This window comes from Pagrus major, chromosome 17 (assembly GCF_040436345.1).
Source record: "Pagrus major chromosome 17, Pma_NU_1.0".
Taxonomy (NCBI): domain Eukaryota; kingdom Metazoa; phylum Chordata; class Actinopteri; order Spariformes; family Sparidae; genus Pagrus; species Pagrus major.
The window spans coordinates 8,970,898-8,988,904 of NC_133231.1; the positions used below are offsets into that span (position 1 = coordinate 8,970,898).

The 18,007-nt window shown below is 40.4% G+C and overlaps 1 protein-coding gene across 1 annotated transcript; it reads right to left on the bottom strand.

Moving 5' to 3' along the window:
- Positions 1 to 12,394: 12,394 nt before the first annotated feature.
- On the bottom strand, positions 12,395 to 17,218 carry has2 (hyaluronan synthase 2). The gene is made up of 3 exons (XM_073486005.1): positions 16,592 to 17,218; positions 13,427 to 13,528; positions 12,395 to 13,321 (listed from the first exon to the last, which is right to left on the bottom strand). Exons 1-3 carry the CDS (start codon positions 17,216 to 17,218, stop codon positions 12,395 to 12,397), a joined length of 1,656 nt encoding a protein of 551 aa, XP_073342106.1.
- Positions 17,219 to 18,007: the final 789 nt, after the last annotated feature.

Below are 18,007 nucleotides of genomic sequence, written 5' to 3' on the forward strand. Positions count from 1 at the left end.
ATAATTATTAATAAAGCTTAATCTTCATACAAAAATGTAATTGAGCTCTCAAATGGATAAACCAGATGTTGTATATTTCCTGTATTTAATTATGTTCTATTTAATTATCAACCCAAGATGTTTGCTAATCGCATTTTGAGAGATACATTAAATGAATAACGGCAAAATACACCAAAAGGAGAAAAGGTCATGTTTCCACGATACGAAAATGAATCTGAAAAACTGACTTTTGTTCATAACGGCCTTTTTAACTGATTCCCAATATCGCAATCCAGAAACATTACTCATTATACTCCCAAAGGCAGTGATTCTCTGTTACTCACTTTGCCATTATTCATTAAAAAATCCCCATCCCCAAACACACACACAACACACACACACACACACACACACACACGCACACACACACACTTATACTCCATGCTCCATCCTTCCAGCTGTGAGCTCCTCTCAGACATTAACACATTGTCTTATCCTGCCTTTTGGGAATCAAGCTACAGCTGGAGATGTCTCTCTCTCTCTCTCTCTCTTTCGGTCTCTCTGTTCGTCACATATTCAGTATGTGTATATATAACGAACACACACAGATACATCATAGTCTCAGATTTGTATTGTGACTCTGACCCCCCGATTGGGAACTACTAAACTAAGGTTAGATCCAACTCAACCAACTGCAACAATAAACTGCTACTACTGACACCTCATGATGTCCTCTACATATATATTGATACATCAGTTACAGAGGGGCATTTTTTGTATGATGCATTCTTTTACCTTTGATACTTTAAGTAAATTCAGCTTAGTATAGGATCTGAGTATGTCTTCCACCACTGGCTGCTGTAGACGGAAAGGAAGAAAGACAGGTAGGCAAAGGTTGGTGAGTACAATAGCAGCAGCTGTACAGGCTGTCGTCATCAGAAAAATTACTATATAGGTCAACTGTGAAAGCAGCAATACTTGCATTTGTTAGGCAGCGACCTTAGAGGTTGCATATTGATTACAGCAGCAAAGGAGGAAATCAGGCTAAGTAGTATAAAGAGCGACAAGTCTGCATAGGAAGGTCAGGGATGGATGAGTGGTCCAAACTAGCACAGGACTTTCACCGAGGAGACCGCTGTTCCTGTCCAGTGTGAAAGCAAAAGTAAACGGGAGTAATTGTACACTGTAATGTCTGACAAACTGACTTTACTTTAAAAAATGAAGGAAACTGATTACGTCAAAATTACAAAGTAAAGTAAACGAATAATTTTAGTTTTTTTAGCTCGTGCAACTTAAATTGAATAGTCTACTTTACTGGGTAATTCTGAGGTAAGCAGTTACCTGACTTTTTAAAAAGTAAAGTCAACTGTTAAAATTTGTAGTGTAGTCAAGTTATGTCATGTACATTTTGTAACTGATGTCCCGTAAGTATCGCAGTTATTTTAAGCCAAGCCACAAAGTTTTCCTTAACCTAACCTAACTGACAAAGGTCTGGCAGGCCTGTTGCTGGTATGTTGCAAGGGTTATGTTGTTTTGGGAACGATGATATCTGTTGTTTTGACAGTCACCGGCAGTCAACATATATAGTTGTTTAGGCTTAATTGTTATATAGTAATGTATGAATGTTAACTATTGTAAGTTGAGTGCTTATAGAAAAATATCTATTGTTCGCATACTTTTTCTCCTTCATTGGTGAACTATAGAGGTGCAAGAGTATGGTGACTCCGCTGCAATCCAATTTGTGAGCAATATCCAATCAGAACTGACAGAACGAAGACATCAGAGGTACAACAAAGCACGCTTTACATCACCTGATTGTGTGTGAAAAAGTGTGCTAAGCTGTGGGTGGCCAGTCATTAAGCCGCAGGGCAACAGACGTCTGGACTCTACCAAACGTCGACCACCACAGCTCCATGCAGCAACTCTTTTACCATTAACAGATATAAACAAACATAGATATTATGTATTATATCCAGAATCTTATCTTATGAAGAAGAAAACAAACAGATAATGCGACAGTTAAACTTGAAATATTTGGTGCATGCCGTGCAGAAAGAAAAGGGTTTTAAGATCGTCAATGACTGTTTTAACTTTGGCTGAGGCAGAGGAACACATGGGAGTTTTTAAACAATTAGCCCTGCCAAATGACGCTCATTATGTGGTTAGAGCCTTCAGAGGAGAGGAAGAGGAAGAGAAAGGTAAGACGGAGTAGGATGAAGGGAGAGGAAGAAGAAGAGGATGTGGGAATATGAGGTGAAAGACATGGGGGGAGGATAAGAAAGAGCAAAATGAAATGAGGTGAAAGAAGAAGAATCATGGTGGTGTGGGAGGGAGGAGCGGTTGAGAGGTGTAAGGGAGGAAGTGGAGGCTGCTCTAATTATCTGAATTAAAGTTTCTCGACCCCCAGACGTGGTGAGAAACTCCACAAAGCAGGGGTGTATGGGACGCATCAGATTGTGAAAATCACCCCACCATGACACGTCGATTAGCCATGACCCCGAGACCCCTGGACCAGTTAGCATCACACACTAATCACAAATCCACGGTCGGTTCTGAGAAATGAATCATGTTTACAAAGGAGCTGAGAGTTTGGACAACTGAAAAGTATGAACAAATGTTTATCAGTAAAGAAAACAAGAAAGCAGGAAACAGAATTTGAAGGGATCATTTCCTGGCGGAGATGTGGTGCCGTCATCCTCCAGGACACATGTGGCAGGCTGAGGATAAAACTGATAAGGATCTTGATTTAAGCCATCCAGGCCACTCATGCAAGATTCGGTCGTACATAAGCAAATATTGTCAGGCATATTTTAATGCGACAGTTCAGTTGGAGTACATTTTTTCGATCAATGGGGACCCTGATTCTTCACTTTCATGTGGCTGCAGCAAATTTTCACTCACAATAAAATCAAAAAATTAAAAAAACACAGTTATAGTTAAAATTAAATGTAACACCAATAATTAAACTTCAGTCATAAACTTCTCACATAACTTATGTTGCCAGGTTTGTGGTCAGTTTGTCTTCCAATTTCTCAGCATCCTGTTTAACTGAACCTCTGGTGCACCAAACAGACGGCTGCTGGCACCTCCTTTTCCATGCCTCTCCTTTAATCTTACGTGAGTGAGAACGCTCACTAGCCTAAAATTTACCATCCCATACATACGTAAGTACTGTGTAATTTACAGCTATTGTTTCCCACATGTTGACTGCAGTATTTAGACTGTGTGTTCTCAGATTTGTAATGTTATACAGCGCACCATGCAAACTCGAGAATGTTTTCAAAAATGAACATATGTATGTACAATCTATATCAACAAATGGTCTTTATGTTTCACTGTTTTTTGTTTTATTTTTTTGTTTTGTTTTTTAGCACACCTGCATTATACAGCACTAGTAAATATGGCATTATAGGTAACCGTGCCAGCAATCACAAACACACTGATGCTGTTATCCTCCTGGTACAAAAAGAATATCATATTCATCACATAAACATCAAGTCATACGTTTACTTTAGGGGATTTCTTTTTCAGTCCTCTACTTCCTCTGATGAATGGAGCATATTCTGAGTGGACGTTCTTCCAATAAGTGTACTTAACATCACAAATATTTAGTGCTGGCAAAGTTGTTTTTTTTTTCCACCAGCTGAACTACCAGTCATTCTTCAGACTAGTATTAATGGAAAAAGGCAGCAGGTCAATTCAAAGCAGCTTGTTCCATGGATGAACGTTTTTATTAACAATATTCGGTCCAGAATGTGTCATACAGTGTGTGTATGTGTGTTTGTACAACACAGCTAGATTGTGTTTTTTTAATGTGGTCAAAGATGATTAATCATAAATATGGTCCTTACATGACCTCAAGGTTGATAATAGATTGAGGCAAAGGTGAGAGTTTTCTTTGTGTACAGCCACCTTCTGCAGGCCTGTGGTCCAATTAGGTGCTGACCCTGGTATGGCGCCAACCTGTTCTCCAGCTTCTGTAAACTTAATTACATTTTAATTTTTACTTTCCTTCAGTGTTTTATATAGTTTCTTTTGCATGTAAAAGATCTTGAAAGTCAAAAAAAGCTCCTCTCTCCCACAGAAAACACTGCTCCTGAAGCACCTGAAAAACCTTGCCTTTAAATCAGTGACTTTGTGACATCACACTATGTCATCATGTCACACATTTGCCTAATTTTTGCATAGCGGCTAGTTTGGCAAGTAAGAATTGATTTAGTACAGTTGTTTAATTGTTGTTAGCGGTACTGGCTCAGGTGTGTGTGAGCTGACCAGTCAGAGCAGACTGGGTACTCGGGAGGGGCCTTAAAGACACAGGAGCTAAAACAGAGTTTCAGACAGAGGGGGAATACAGTGCTGCAGTACTGGACAGTATGAGGAGACTGGTGTGATTTTTGAGCATTAAAGCATGTCAACCTATTCTAGTAGTAACCCAAAATAAAACCATGAACCTGAAAAATAGCTTAATGTCTCCTTTAAATTGTATTTCTCATTACTACCATACTTTACCCAAACCTTACAACTTGGGCATTTTAAAATAATAACTTAGACCTTGATGCATCAAACATCATGGTTTTAGCCCCTTTTGCAGCCTAAATTGGACGATTTTTACATTTATTGTTAATATTTTGTATTATGTAGAGGAAGAAAGAAGATCCTCTCTGAGTGGGCAGGACCTGTTTGATTGACAGGTAAGCCAGCAGTCACACAGATATGAAATGTGAATACCAGAAACTGCAGCTTACGAGGCAATGACTGACAGTGTTCTGTGAGCAGCTGTATTGAAGAAAAAGACCTCTCAAATTAGCATCTGATCTGACCGATCTTGACATTTGCAGGCAAGCTAATTAGCTATGAAGCCTGCAAACTGACATTAGCAGTGCTCTTCTTCAGTGGTGAATGTTTGGTAAAATCTATATCTGACAAAAGCAGTGAAACAGTTACACACACGGCAATAAGTGCAAAAACTCTGGCAGGGATAAAATTGCTGATGTCATATCAGATGTGTTTTCTTGCGTCCTTTTATTTGACCATTTGTTTTACAAAAAGTATATAAAAAAAGAACCAAGTCTGTGCTCTCAGATACAAAACTACAACCTTCCAAAGCTTATGGTCCAACTCATAAAAAACACATTAGACATAGTATCACCACATGGGAGTTGTGAAGTTAGCAGAACTTTATGTCAGCCAAGTTACTGCGGTGCACTCCGTCCTAATGAAGTCCATTGTTTTAAACACTGCTGTCAGGGTTGAGGGGGTAAGGGTATGCAGTAGGTAAGCAAAGCAGCCCTTAGAAAAGTAGTGACCAGCTGAGAGGGCCAAGCAGGGTATGATTCAGTCAGCTGCTGGAGACAGTTTGCCAGTTGGGAGCCATTAGCTAGCTAGCGACAGAGCTAAGCAGTGGTGTAATGCATTTGGCAGAGGTGAAGCAGTGATGGCGTTGACTGCTGACGCACTGGAGAAAAGCCTGGCTGCTTCTGCTCTGCTGCTGCTCTGCCCACATGTGCTATTCTCCTCTGCATGGATGAGCATTACTTCATTGAGAGACACAAACACAAGAGACGCAGAAACAGGGAAAATAGAACTGAGCGAGTTTGTAAAAGAGTCAGTGAAGAGTTTTTTTTTACAGTAGTAGTAGTGGGAGTCGTGGTTGAGGCATTTGGAAATGGCCGTACTTTGCAAACTTTGTGCAAAGAAGCAGATGTCAACACAGTTACCTGTTTTAAATGTGTGTTAGCAGTACAGTCTTTTTGGACATCTTTTGGACTTGAACACACTGCAAAGACTACAGCTGAAGGACAACTGGCTCGTACATTCTGCACCTGCATGAGATGACATACCTCTCCATACCACCAGGTAGCTGTAGTCTGTATTCATCATTCAAAAACGAAAACAAAAGACTTGTAACGGCGGATATACAAACCGTTGTCATGAAAAAGCTGTTTTATCACACCGCTATCGCTAATACAGCCACTGCTAACCAAGAATATGTCTGATAAGAAGTTGCTACTGTCACTGGGGAAGAGGCGAAGGCAACACATGGATGAAATCATGGATACTACAGGAACAGGCTTGAGGGGCGTTCCCTTTCTTTTTCTGTTTCTCTTCTTACATTTGCACTGATTAGCTTATAGTAGCTGAACAGTCAATCAGAGGGATTTCTGTCATCGGGTTTGCCTTCAATTCTACATGCATAATCTGCCAAAAAGCTGCTGACGAGGGCCGACCAGTGCCAACAGTGTGGGACACACCACAATAACTAGGGCCACAGATGCACACCAGGCCGACACTGGCCAATGGCAGACCTTTGGCCTTGTGTGTCAGGGCCCATAAACCTGTAACCCCGGGACACTAATATCCATTCATTTTTAATATAAGCAAAGTTATTTCTTCAAACAGCTGGGCACTGTAGCTTTTAGCAAACATTACTCAAACAGGAGAAACTAGTGTGTTTGTTTGGACACTTCTCTATGCTCATCTCTATAAAACATGACACGCCAGAAAGAGAAATGGTGGTCACTGTGGTAAACGTAATGTAGTAACTCAAAAGCACACATGACTTTTGTTGGTGCAGTACCCATTTCCATGGTAACAGGGATCTGTCAGAGACGTTGCCATTACACTTTAGGATTGTGGGTAGTGTAGTGCTTCTCCATGACATCATGCATAAAACATGAACCTCGCTGTTGCGCTCTATTTTCAGCTGTGGATTAATACATAAACCACAGTGCGTGTTCATGATGATGAAATAAAAAAATATCACCCAGTGCAACAGTGTTGCCAGTTTTAGTCTGTTATCTTTGTTTCCAGACTTAAAGCATTGTCTCACCTAATATAAACAACAAGGCAATGCAATAAACACTTGGTAACATCAATGGAAAAAACATTTCAGAGTCCAGATCATTTTCAAAACACAAACTTCGGTCTGTTGATCGAGTAAAATTTCCATTATTATTGCCAGCAAAGACAGCCAGTAGAGGAAGTCTGACAGTGAATGAAAATACACATGAAATCAAACAGAGAGATCTTTCTAACAGGGTCACAGCAGCAGTGATTTAATGTCAGACTACAGTTTAGCACATATCATTCTCCACTGCCCAGAAGCCAAATGCCTGATGTGTGTGTGTGTGTGTGTGTGTGTGTGTGTATCCAGTAAATAAGTTTTACTTCTGCCCTGACAACCGTCCACCCTCTGATACACTGCTGGATAAAGGACCTTTGTTCTCCTTCTCTGAAGTCGTCTGATTCGACACAGGACTCACACACACACACATTTTCCAGTGACAACAACTCAATGGCCACAACAAGTCTTCTCCGGTCATCCAAATCAGTGCATTCACCGTGTCCCAAATTACGTGAGTTTGCACATGCTGATGTCCATAAATTTAGGTATTTATATTCCCTCCCTAGTTTTGGTTGCACACACCTATCGTAACACACATAAACACAACCAGCTTCCTCTTAAGGACTCTTGATCCAAATCTGTGCTGAGACTGGCCATCTGGGAGTTCTGGCAAAATTCAGATGGTCTGACTCACCTTTGGGCTGAACCCTCTCTCACAGCTCACTTATTTACTAATTGTAGCATATTGTTTGATTTCATAATTAAAAACTGAAAGGTCATCCATCATAAGGCAATTGAATTACTGGCAGATCTGTTTTTTTCTTTCTTTTCTTATAAACATAAAAGGTGGACATCAGTTTCCAGTGTTAATTCAAACCTTTCCCAGTGTCAAGTGTCCTGCAGCATTTCAGGGAAAATTCTCCGATACACAGAAAGTGACGTCATTATGTGTGTGAATGGTGATAACCGTCTGCTACTACAGGCAGACAGCTATTCTCATGTCAACATGAGAATGATTTATGCTGAAGGTTTTCTGTATATCTAATATGAAACTCTAGTCAAATCATAGGTGAAATATTTTCGGATTAGGTTTTATTGTAAAATGGTAGGACATGCAGAGTTGTGATACATGGAGAACCTGTGGCTGTCTGTACTGAATCATATAGAAGACATAAGTCATCACGGATGTACAAGCAGGACACTGTATTTGTCACATTAAGCAGAATTTTCAGCAAAATGATGTCTTGAATGTTAGTGTTGCACGTCCATGGTCCTGCTTGGCAGTCTGAAACCAATCCGAGGCAGACTGACTGAAAATCCTTCTTAAAATCGTGGATATTCATGTTGGTTTTATGTAGTATGATGGTTTGCTGAGAGGTTGACTTGGCCAAGAAGTGGAACAGAAGGAGAGTCAGTGATGATCAAGCAGCAAGGAATGGTTTGATTACCAGGACTTGTATTATCTACCAGCTCCAATACAACCATTAAAGTTCTGTTACTGGCTATCTTTGGAGCTTTAGCAAGTATTTCTTTCATGGACTTTGGTGGGTGATATAGGCCAGATTGTTTTACGAAATGTATTGATAACTAAATTATTGAGTTAATCAAAACAAATCATTAAAACATTGTAACATTTTTCATTCCAACAATTTACACATGCTCATGCCAATTCTTCACCTCCCACACATGGACATCATATCTATCTGGAAGAAGACTATACAGTACTCTGCATAATGAAATTGTCAATTTTATGCACAGACTGTACTGCTTGTAAGTTGGCAGATGTATGCATGCAATCCTCAGAACACTGATTTGACAAAATTGGCAAAATATAATAATAAAAATGGGAAAAAAAAGAATAATGAACATTAAGTGTCTTGTGTGGGCAGATATACCCTTTCATGCTAGCTAACTGTGGCTTCTTTCCAGTCCAAATGGTTAATTAAAGTTGGGGATGGGATGAATGTGCATTGAAAATCTTTGTTTCTGCCTTTGTGGAGAACAATTAGCTAAAGGTTGAGCTGCTGTTTCAACACAATTTCAAACAGATCTGGATTTTCTCCACATATGCAGAAAGAAAATCTGCTCCAGATCACTTATTATGGGAAAACTGGAAAAGTTTTTCTAAATACGTAACAAGTGTTTAACAGTATAGTGATTGTTGCCCAACTTAAGGCCTGTTATCATTATGCTCATGGGATGGAGCACTATCTCACTTTGACTTTTAAATGAGACGCTTCCAAGAAGCAAGTGGTCTTACTGGAGCTCACTGTTCCCAGCGAAGACAGGCTGAAGGAAGCCAATGAGTGGAAGAGAGCCAAGCACGAAGGCCTGGTGCTGTCCGATGCTAGTGAGATGTAGGGATTCGCAGGCAGGTCCCTCAGCAAAGTGCTCATAAAATTAGGAACCAAATGAAAAGTCCAACACCAGCAAATTAAAACAATAATTGTTTTTATTTGGCACAAGACAAAAGTGCTTTATGATAACACTGCCCATGACTAGTTTGGCATGAAAACAACCTCATGGTTCAAATTATTGGTCTCAGTCATTAAACCTGTGCTTAAACCCTCTCCTTGAAAAATGTGTCACTCAGTTTTTATTTTGTTATTGCTCATTAAGGCACCTCACAACTTCAAAACACATAACTTGCAGGTAATAACATTTTTGTGCAAACTTTTTTGAAACGTTTTGGACAAAAGTTTTCAGTCTGCTTTGGCTTTATTGTCAAGAAGTGAACATAGGAAGCACGATAATGCAAAAAATTTGAAACCTAGCAACTGTGTTCACATGTTGTATATATTAAAAATAACTTCCTAATGTATTTATTGTTTGTGCAGTGTAGACAAATGGAACCATAAGGGCTTTACAAGTCTACTAGAGGACAAGTACAGAATCCTACAAACATAAATATGCTGGTTTTCTATCTACGCACAAGTACAAAAACACAGGTTCATCACCTCTCTTGAAATCAATAACTTATCCCTACAAATTGCATTTTTATTGTTGTTATTGCAGACAAAACCCCCAGCTCATAATTTCACATTGTTTGGTCAGATATACAAGTCATTGTCAGAACAGTTGAAAGCACAACAAATACATTTTCCCATTTTTCTTATAAAAACATGAGTGAAAATAAAGAATCTTTGGTAGCTAAGCAAAAATAGAATAAAAACGTCTATGTATAAAATGCATCGAAATACAAAGTAACAATAAGTAAACGGCTACAGCAAAGGGCCGACAAGGGCAGAGAGATCCAGCTTCGACTTAATAAGGAACTGCGTATAAAAAAGGACACTTTTATATTCAATATCATAAACAGATCATAAATTACTCGAGACCTTCAGAATGCATCAGTCTTTGGACGGCATCCTGACGCCTTGATGCAATGCAAAAAGAACCACTGAGGTATTTCATCTTGATTATGTCAAGCATCACGCTGGACGACTGGAGAGACATAAAAGTGCATAAGAATTAAACTCATGTCTGCTCCCGGTCGTCTTCAGCTAACACAGGACTTGTTTCATTCCAACATGCTGTTCCCTTCCATCGAGTGCCCTTATTCACATTCCTGTTATCAGGTAGTACTTTCCTCTCATGTTTTATTCTCACATTTATTCCTTCCCGTGCAGTTTGTTTCACGCAATGCAAGGAAGCAGAGAGATGGAGCCACAATACCCTCAATTAAGTATGTAAAGAAAGGAGGAGAGCAAGGGCACATGGAAGATATAAAAACTTTGGATTGAAACACGTCCGCCATGTGTGCTTGGTGGTTATCATTCAACTTGGAAGAATACATTAACAACAATAGTGTTAAAACCATTTTTGCAACATACACACATCATTCATATTGTTCTTTAAAAAGAAAAACAAAATGCATTGTCTCTGTAAAAACAAAACAGTCACAGCAGCAATGATACACCGTCTCTCTTCTGGTCACATGTTCACCTGGTCACCGGATCTGGTGGTGATTATATCTACCAATCGGTGATCAGTCTGAGATTCTTCACTTTGTAAACGTTGAGAAAAATACCTGCATTCACGTCATATGGGAGTACCAACAAGACTTGTAAGTGCCCCGACATTCGAGCACAATGGATCGGTAGCGCCTCGACAGCATGATTGGATATTTTTATGCATCTCAAACCTTTTCACATTCAACATACGTGCATCACAGTGAGTGATGTTTTGGGATTCATCAAATGCAACCTGCATCAAATCGCTGAGCACTGCCAATGAAAATAAGGAGCTGCAATTATGAATTGCGTTAAAGGTGTCATTTGTAAAATATGGTTAGAATTTGAAGGTAGCTCTAAAAGCATAGGGGGCAGCATATCAACAGCTTAACTGAAAAACTGCTGCTCCATTCCAACTATCTTTGTCCATAGCTAGCTACCATTAGCTAATTAGCTCATGGCTTTGTTAGCTGTGGAGCCAGTTTGTCTGGACTGAGACCTTGGATCACAAGTCCCCATGGGCAAAGGGGATCAGCCTGATGTGAGAGTCAACACAGCTGGACACTGAACTTGGACTGAACACATCCTCATAGACCAACTGAGGTCCGTTTGATAACAGGGGATACAGTACAGAGGTGATTTACAGTGGCTCTCACCAAGACTATGGTTTCAGGGACGACAAGACACAACAAGGCACTCTTTTGGTAATGTTAGTTAATTTTTTAGCATTTTTAACTAACACTCTGGCCACATCTTGCAATATGTGGAAACTAAAAAGAAGCATCTTTCCCATATGACATGAATGCAACAAAAAAAGAGAGCAGCTCTTCATTTTAAAAGCCCTTTCTGCACCCTTTCACTCCATGTAAATCAATACTGTACCTCTTCCTAAAAGAGATTTGAAACACTGGAAAGGTACACCAATGCATTTCCACCCAAAACTAACAAATCCTCAAACAGATGTAGTAGAACTTCATGTGGATTTTTCTTTTAATGCTAATTTTAATTTTAATTAGTTAAGTGGCCAACCTCACCAACAGTATTCATGAGTTTTGTTCCTAGTTAGGGTGTACAAACATTTTCTTGGAGACACAACGATGCTCTGGAGGTAAAATATTCTTACTGGTCAAGTTAAACCCGAATGGGTGGAGATAAAAATCCACAGTCTCTTTGGCTCAGTTGCAAATGTTAGACTGAAGCCCAGTGAAAATGACATGAGTAAGAGGTAGCTAATATTACAAAGCCTAGCACTCTTGCTACCAAATGCAATATATTCAATCTTGCCATACTGAGTTATTAAGGTTAGCTAGTTAGCTTCCAGTAGCAGATCTTCAGCTAAACATGTGGGATTAAATAAATCTAGGTAGGCTAATTAGCGAGCATGCTGATGTTCCAAGATCATGAATGCTATTGTTAGGAATGAACAAAAAAGCAGCCACTGTCATTTATTTTCTTTTTGCCCTTCAAGTTTGAAAAAACTCCATTTTGGTTGAACTCAACCAATTTTGCCTCCAGAGCTGCTCTGCATCTGAAAAACATTTGTGTAGCAACAACGTGGTGTGAGTGGGAACAACCAAAAAAGAGACTTCAGTGGTAAATGATGACTGTAGTCTGTAGGTCATACGTCCAGCACCATATCGTAGTGTTCCTTCTTCCTCTTCCCACACTTATTTATGAGCACTGCATACAACGTCAACAGTACGACCCAGTAACTGGCATAAACGACTGCTCCTATGATCAGAACAAGCTTTTCTGACTCAGGAAAGGGTTTTTTAGTCTGCAGGATTACTGTGTAGATAATCCCAACGAAGAGGATGGTGAACCAAACTGATATAGGAATCAGACCGATGAAGTTCACCACTATTGTCTTCCTCCCAGAGGTCCCCCATCCAGACTTGTTGATTGTTGCTATTGCGAACATTTTGGCTGGCAACAGGCTTGACATGTACAGTACAGAGTAGAACGACATGAACACCATGACTATGTTACCTCTGAGGCAGCTGGCAAATGACGACTTGATCAGTGCCACTGCCTGCACGATGAGTAGAAACAACAGAATATTCCAGAGCCTTCCTTGGTAGAAGAGTTGGATGGCAGTGGCGATGAGGAAAAATGGGAAGAAGCCCGTGATCACAGCCTCATAAGTCATCCATAGATGGTGTTTGTGGAACCACATCGAGTTGTATAGCCATTCTCTGAAATATGACTTACTCCATCGAGTTTGTTGATTGAGCCACCGCAGGTATGTAATCGGTGTCTCAGTGAGGCACTTTGATCGTGCAGTGTATTTGGTTGCGTACCCAAGACTTAGAACTCTGTTCGTGAGATGACGGTCATCCCCAAAACTGCAGTGGGATCCCATGAAAGTCTGATTGTACCAGTCCTCAAGGAACTCATTCAGGAGGGAGTTCCGGTACATTCCTAAAGGCCCACTGATGCACTGCACGCAACCAAAGTAGGACTGGCAAGCCCGCTCAATGTTGAAGGCCATCCAGTACCGTACACTGCTCAGGAAGGAGATCCACGACTCGTACTTGTTTAGGATCTGGGTAGGAATTGGAACAATATACATGTAATTGATGTGGAATGCTCAGTTTGTAAAGAAAATTGTCACAAGGAATAAGGAAATATTCAGAGATCTATAACTGACCTGTACATCTCCTCCAACACCTCCCACCATCGGGTCTTCTTCTAGAACCTTTACCATCTCCACCGATGATGCTGGATCCAACATAGTGTCAGAGTCACACACCTGAGTAAAACCAACAAAATAAACAGTGTTTTAGCCTGTGTTTTAGGGCCAAAGTTCATGTTAAATCAAGAATTTAATGTGCCCTACGGAATTTAAAGCCACCTGAGGAAAATTTGTAAGTAGTGACTTTGGACTGTATAAATAAAATTGACTTGACGTGAGCAGGGTATTCGCTCATTTTAAGTGCCAGACTAGAATTGTCTGTTACACAATCAATCTCCCCCGTCTTACCCTCCACCTGTTCGTCTTTCTTCATCAGGGACGTGTTTGGTGGTCCAGAAGTAGGTCAATAAAAGATATGGAACAAGTGGAAGATGATTATGCATCCAATAAAAAATTTAAATGGTCGGATTAACAAATGGCCAGTGGAACAAAGAGTAACAGCTTTTAATTTGATCACCACCCACTATCTTTCAGATACGCTTTTTTTGCTTTCTATGTTCTTCTATAAATGGTATTTTTCCTCCCTAACAAAATCAGGTGTTGAAAACAAAGCAAGAGTCCAATGCCTATTAACAAAACACATCTGTTACAGGCAGAGCCTGATGATAGCAAGAAGGCATGCAACACTGACCCTCCTTCCCCTACATGTTAAAGGGTGCTGGTGTGGTTACTGGCAGCGTTGCAGTTAGTTGTTCAGAAATCTCTATTAAACAAGAGGTTTCTGGCAGGCTGTAGGCAGCTGCAGGTGTTTGACAGCATCATATCAAAGAGTTTTCAACTTCAAAGTAATGCAAACTCAATAAATCATTCTGTTATTGAAGTAGTTAAGTTTTTACTTCAGTTCTTTCGTTGCTCAAGATGTCAGTTTGGAACAGCACTAGCTTAGTGTTACAAAACAAAATTAATGTGATGACACCTTGTGTTTCGGCCAATGGACTGTTTGACAGATTCAATTCACTTTAATACTTAAGCCAAAAAAGTACATTTTATTACTGTAAAACAAGAACCCTGACAAAAAAAGACAAAGGAATGCTGAAAATGTCTTGTGCACATACCCAAGGGATTTTTTTTTTTTAATAGAGAGCTGTCTTTTATAATATGAAATATATATCATAAATCCTAAACCTAAAATCAATCCATATGCTGAAGTCCTTGTTTCACAATAGTAAGTATTGCATCCCACAGCAAAGTCCACAGAGAATGAGCTGATACATTTTACAACACATACGTTGAATTGTTAACTTGCTCAAACTGTAGCTACATTACAACAACATACATGAATTTAGATGCAGATCTTCACATTGTTACGGACCTTTAAGGCCCTTCTGGACCCAGCAGTCTGACATTGTTGGTGCAGTTTTACCCATAGACATTATTCCCTTTAATTTAACACAATCATTCATTCACAGAGTAAAAGATCTCATAGGAAAGATCATTAAATGGCACTAATTAGTCATGAGTCATGTACAGCTCAGACTACCCAACCCTTCAATTACTTTAATACTTTAAACAAACATTTAAATCTAGACTATTGTCTTTTCTTGATTAATGATGTGGAAATGCTGTCACAGTAGCACACACAGAGAATAGAATAAAGCCAGCAAAATGACACAGTTATGTCTGCTATACAACAATATCTACCTAAAGTTTGCTAACATTAGCCGCTGTTAGCTACAGGTCATACCAGACCAAATAAGGCTGTATCATGAAAAGTGTATTAAAGTCAGCAAATGTGGCTTTTAGTGCTTATGGCTGGTACGGTGTGTTATTTCTTCTTTCATAAGTTATATCGTTTCACTTTGGTGGAGAAGAATACGCTCTTGATTCACAACCACGCTATTTATCTCTACAACGGCTCATATTTTAACATTTACTGCCAACAGGATAAAAACAGGTTCCCTGGTAGGCTACTTCATCAGCGTGTGTGTTGCCAAGCTTGGCACTGTGGTTAATGTGTTTAGCTCCTGTTTATATTTTAAGCCACATTACTACACAATGTTAGCATTATAAGACTGCATTAGCCAGCCAACACCCTTAGGAACTGGCTTTTCCAAAGATATAATTCAAATCATTACCATACACAGAGAATATGACTGTTTCACTGATTTTCTCTGACAACAGTATTTCACTAAAGCTCATTTAGCTTTCAGCCCTACAGATATGTCTTACTCAAGTAAAACTTTAGGCTTTGTGAGAGTTTACAACAAACATAAATGTAACCTTTCTTTGACACAGTTTTGCGTCCTGACTCTGAATACCACTCATGTAGATGAGACAGATCTGTTATTACACTTAGACATCAGCTACTGCTGCCCCTCTTCACGCTACACTTCACAACACGATGCACACAGCCACCATCCGTCTTAAAGCAACACAAAAGACTCTTTGTGGACCCCATGTTTGGCTTGGCGGAGGCCCCCCTCCAGCCAACTCTTCCCTCGCTCTTCCTTTTCCTTGTATCTTCAGCTCACACTTATGACAAGTGTCCTTGTCTTACCTGTGTGTGTACAGCTACACACAGTTACACACTACTGAATATCTTACCTGTTATATAATGGTGTCTAATAGGCACCATTAACACTCCTCATTCCCCTGTCCTCTCTGTCTCTTTTCCCATCTGTTTAGCACTTTATGCATTTAATCTAGTCATTCCCACTTACAACAATCCCTTCACAATTCCTGTATTCCTCTCATTTAAAGGGTAACTCCACCAATTTTTACAGGTCTTGGGGAGTACGACTGCATATATGAGTCTTTTGAGGCTCATGATATCTAATCAACTGCCTCCAGTGATGTCACTCAGTGTGTAAGTTGCATTGTGGGTAATGTAGGCAACAGGTTTTGAAAAGAAAGAAGAATGCGCGGAATGAAAGGTGATATCTCTGTTTCTGCTGTATACATTTTGATCATTTTTGTAACTGTCCATAATGTGTCCAACAGTGTTGCAGAAGTTCAACGCTGCACCCCTGGCCTGTTTTCAAATCTGGCGCCTACATTACCCACAATGCAACTTAGCCACTGAGTGACATCATTAGAGGGAATTTATCATATCATATAAAACTGGTGGAGTTACCCATTAAACCGTTCCATTAATATCCATTTCTAGTGTCACAAACGTACCTGTACATAGTCCACGCTCCTCCCCAGTGCTTTGAAGGGTGTATACATGACCTCTCTCTTCCCTCCCCACTTCTGCATGATGCACATACACTTGCTGTTCAGCACCAGCCTGGTGACCTGCTGTATGCTCTCAGCGTAGCTCTCGTCCGTCTCCCCGGGCCCTCTTTGGTGAAAGTTACTCCGCCACACGTATGTGGCCGCTTTGTCCCGTCCCATGACCTCTTTAAAGATATCCATCATGTACAAGTCGTCCTCTGAGTTCCCGTCGATCACCATGATCACTTTGATCCCGGGGTACGTCAGCCTCTTCACCGACACCAGGCATTTCCTCAGGTAGTTGGGGTCCTCTTGATACGCCGCGATGCACAGCGCCAAGGATTTGTTCAATTTGATCGGCGTCTCTAAGGACCGCCGCATGTTTCGGTGCTCTAGGAGCGCAAAGAGGCTCTGGATGATGAGGTGGACGACCAAGATGGCGCCGTACAGGCCGAAGGAGACGTGATTGCGAGCTGTGGTGAAGAACTGGTAGCCCATGATGTAGGCCGTTGAGATGCCCACCAGGAGGGACACACCGAACATGGTGGTCCCAAATATCCGCAGGTAGGTGAGGACTCTATGACACCTCATCTAGGGGAAGAATGTGGAGAGAGGGGACACATTTAGTCAATGTAGGACAAAATGTTCAGGATTTTAAATATACTAAAGAACAAGAAGGAAGTGACTTGAGGCAAACATCAGATGACCATGTATGATTTGGAGAAGGAAATGAGACATACAGACATTGCCCTCAATATCATCAGTAGGATTTATTAAGTTTTAATAAGAATCAACATGAAAAATGCTTATTTTCAGTATACTCCTCACTGGCACACACAACCTTGTTTTATTACAACAAACCAAGGTAAATAAAGCAGTAAAGTTTCTCCCCTCTTTTTGCTCTCTCCTTCCCCCTCTCCTTCCCTCTACCCCTCCCCAAAATCCCTGTCTAAATGTCAGACAGTTGTGAGTAGCCGTTTGTTCCAACTCTCCTTAATGTGGGTGGGCGCACATTACAAGATTTCTTGACCTAATTAACCAAAAAGCTGGCTGCCCCTGCCAAACGTCCGAGCTCCAAGTGCTCTCCAAATGCCTAGGAGAAGCTATTACCTTTTTTTTTCTCCTGCATTGAAAAAAAGGGGTTCAAAAACATTTTCGGGCAAGCATCCCATTCGAGGGAGCTCTGATCGAGACTATTCTCTGTGCTTTTATGTGGGCGCTAATGCTTTTGTGTCTACTCTACTGAGTGACAGTCTGTTAAAAACCCAGAGCCCTGCCGCACAAAATCTTCTGCTAAAAGTCCTGAAGTTTGTTTCCAGCCCTCATTATGTTGCTACCGCCATCTGTTTGGCAGACCAACGGAGACCCACTCAGCGTGGC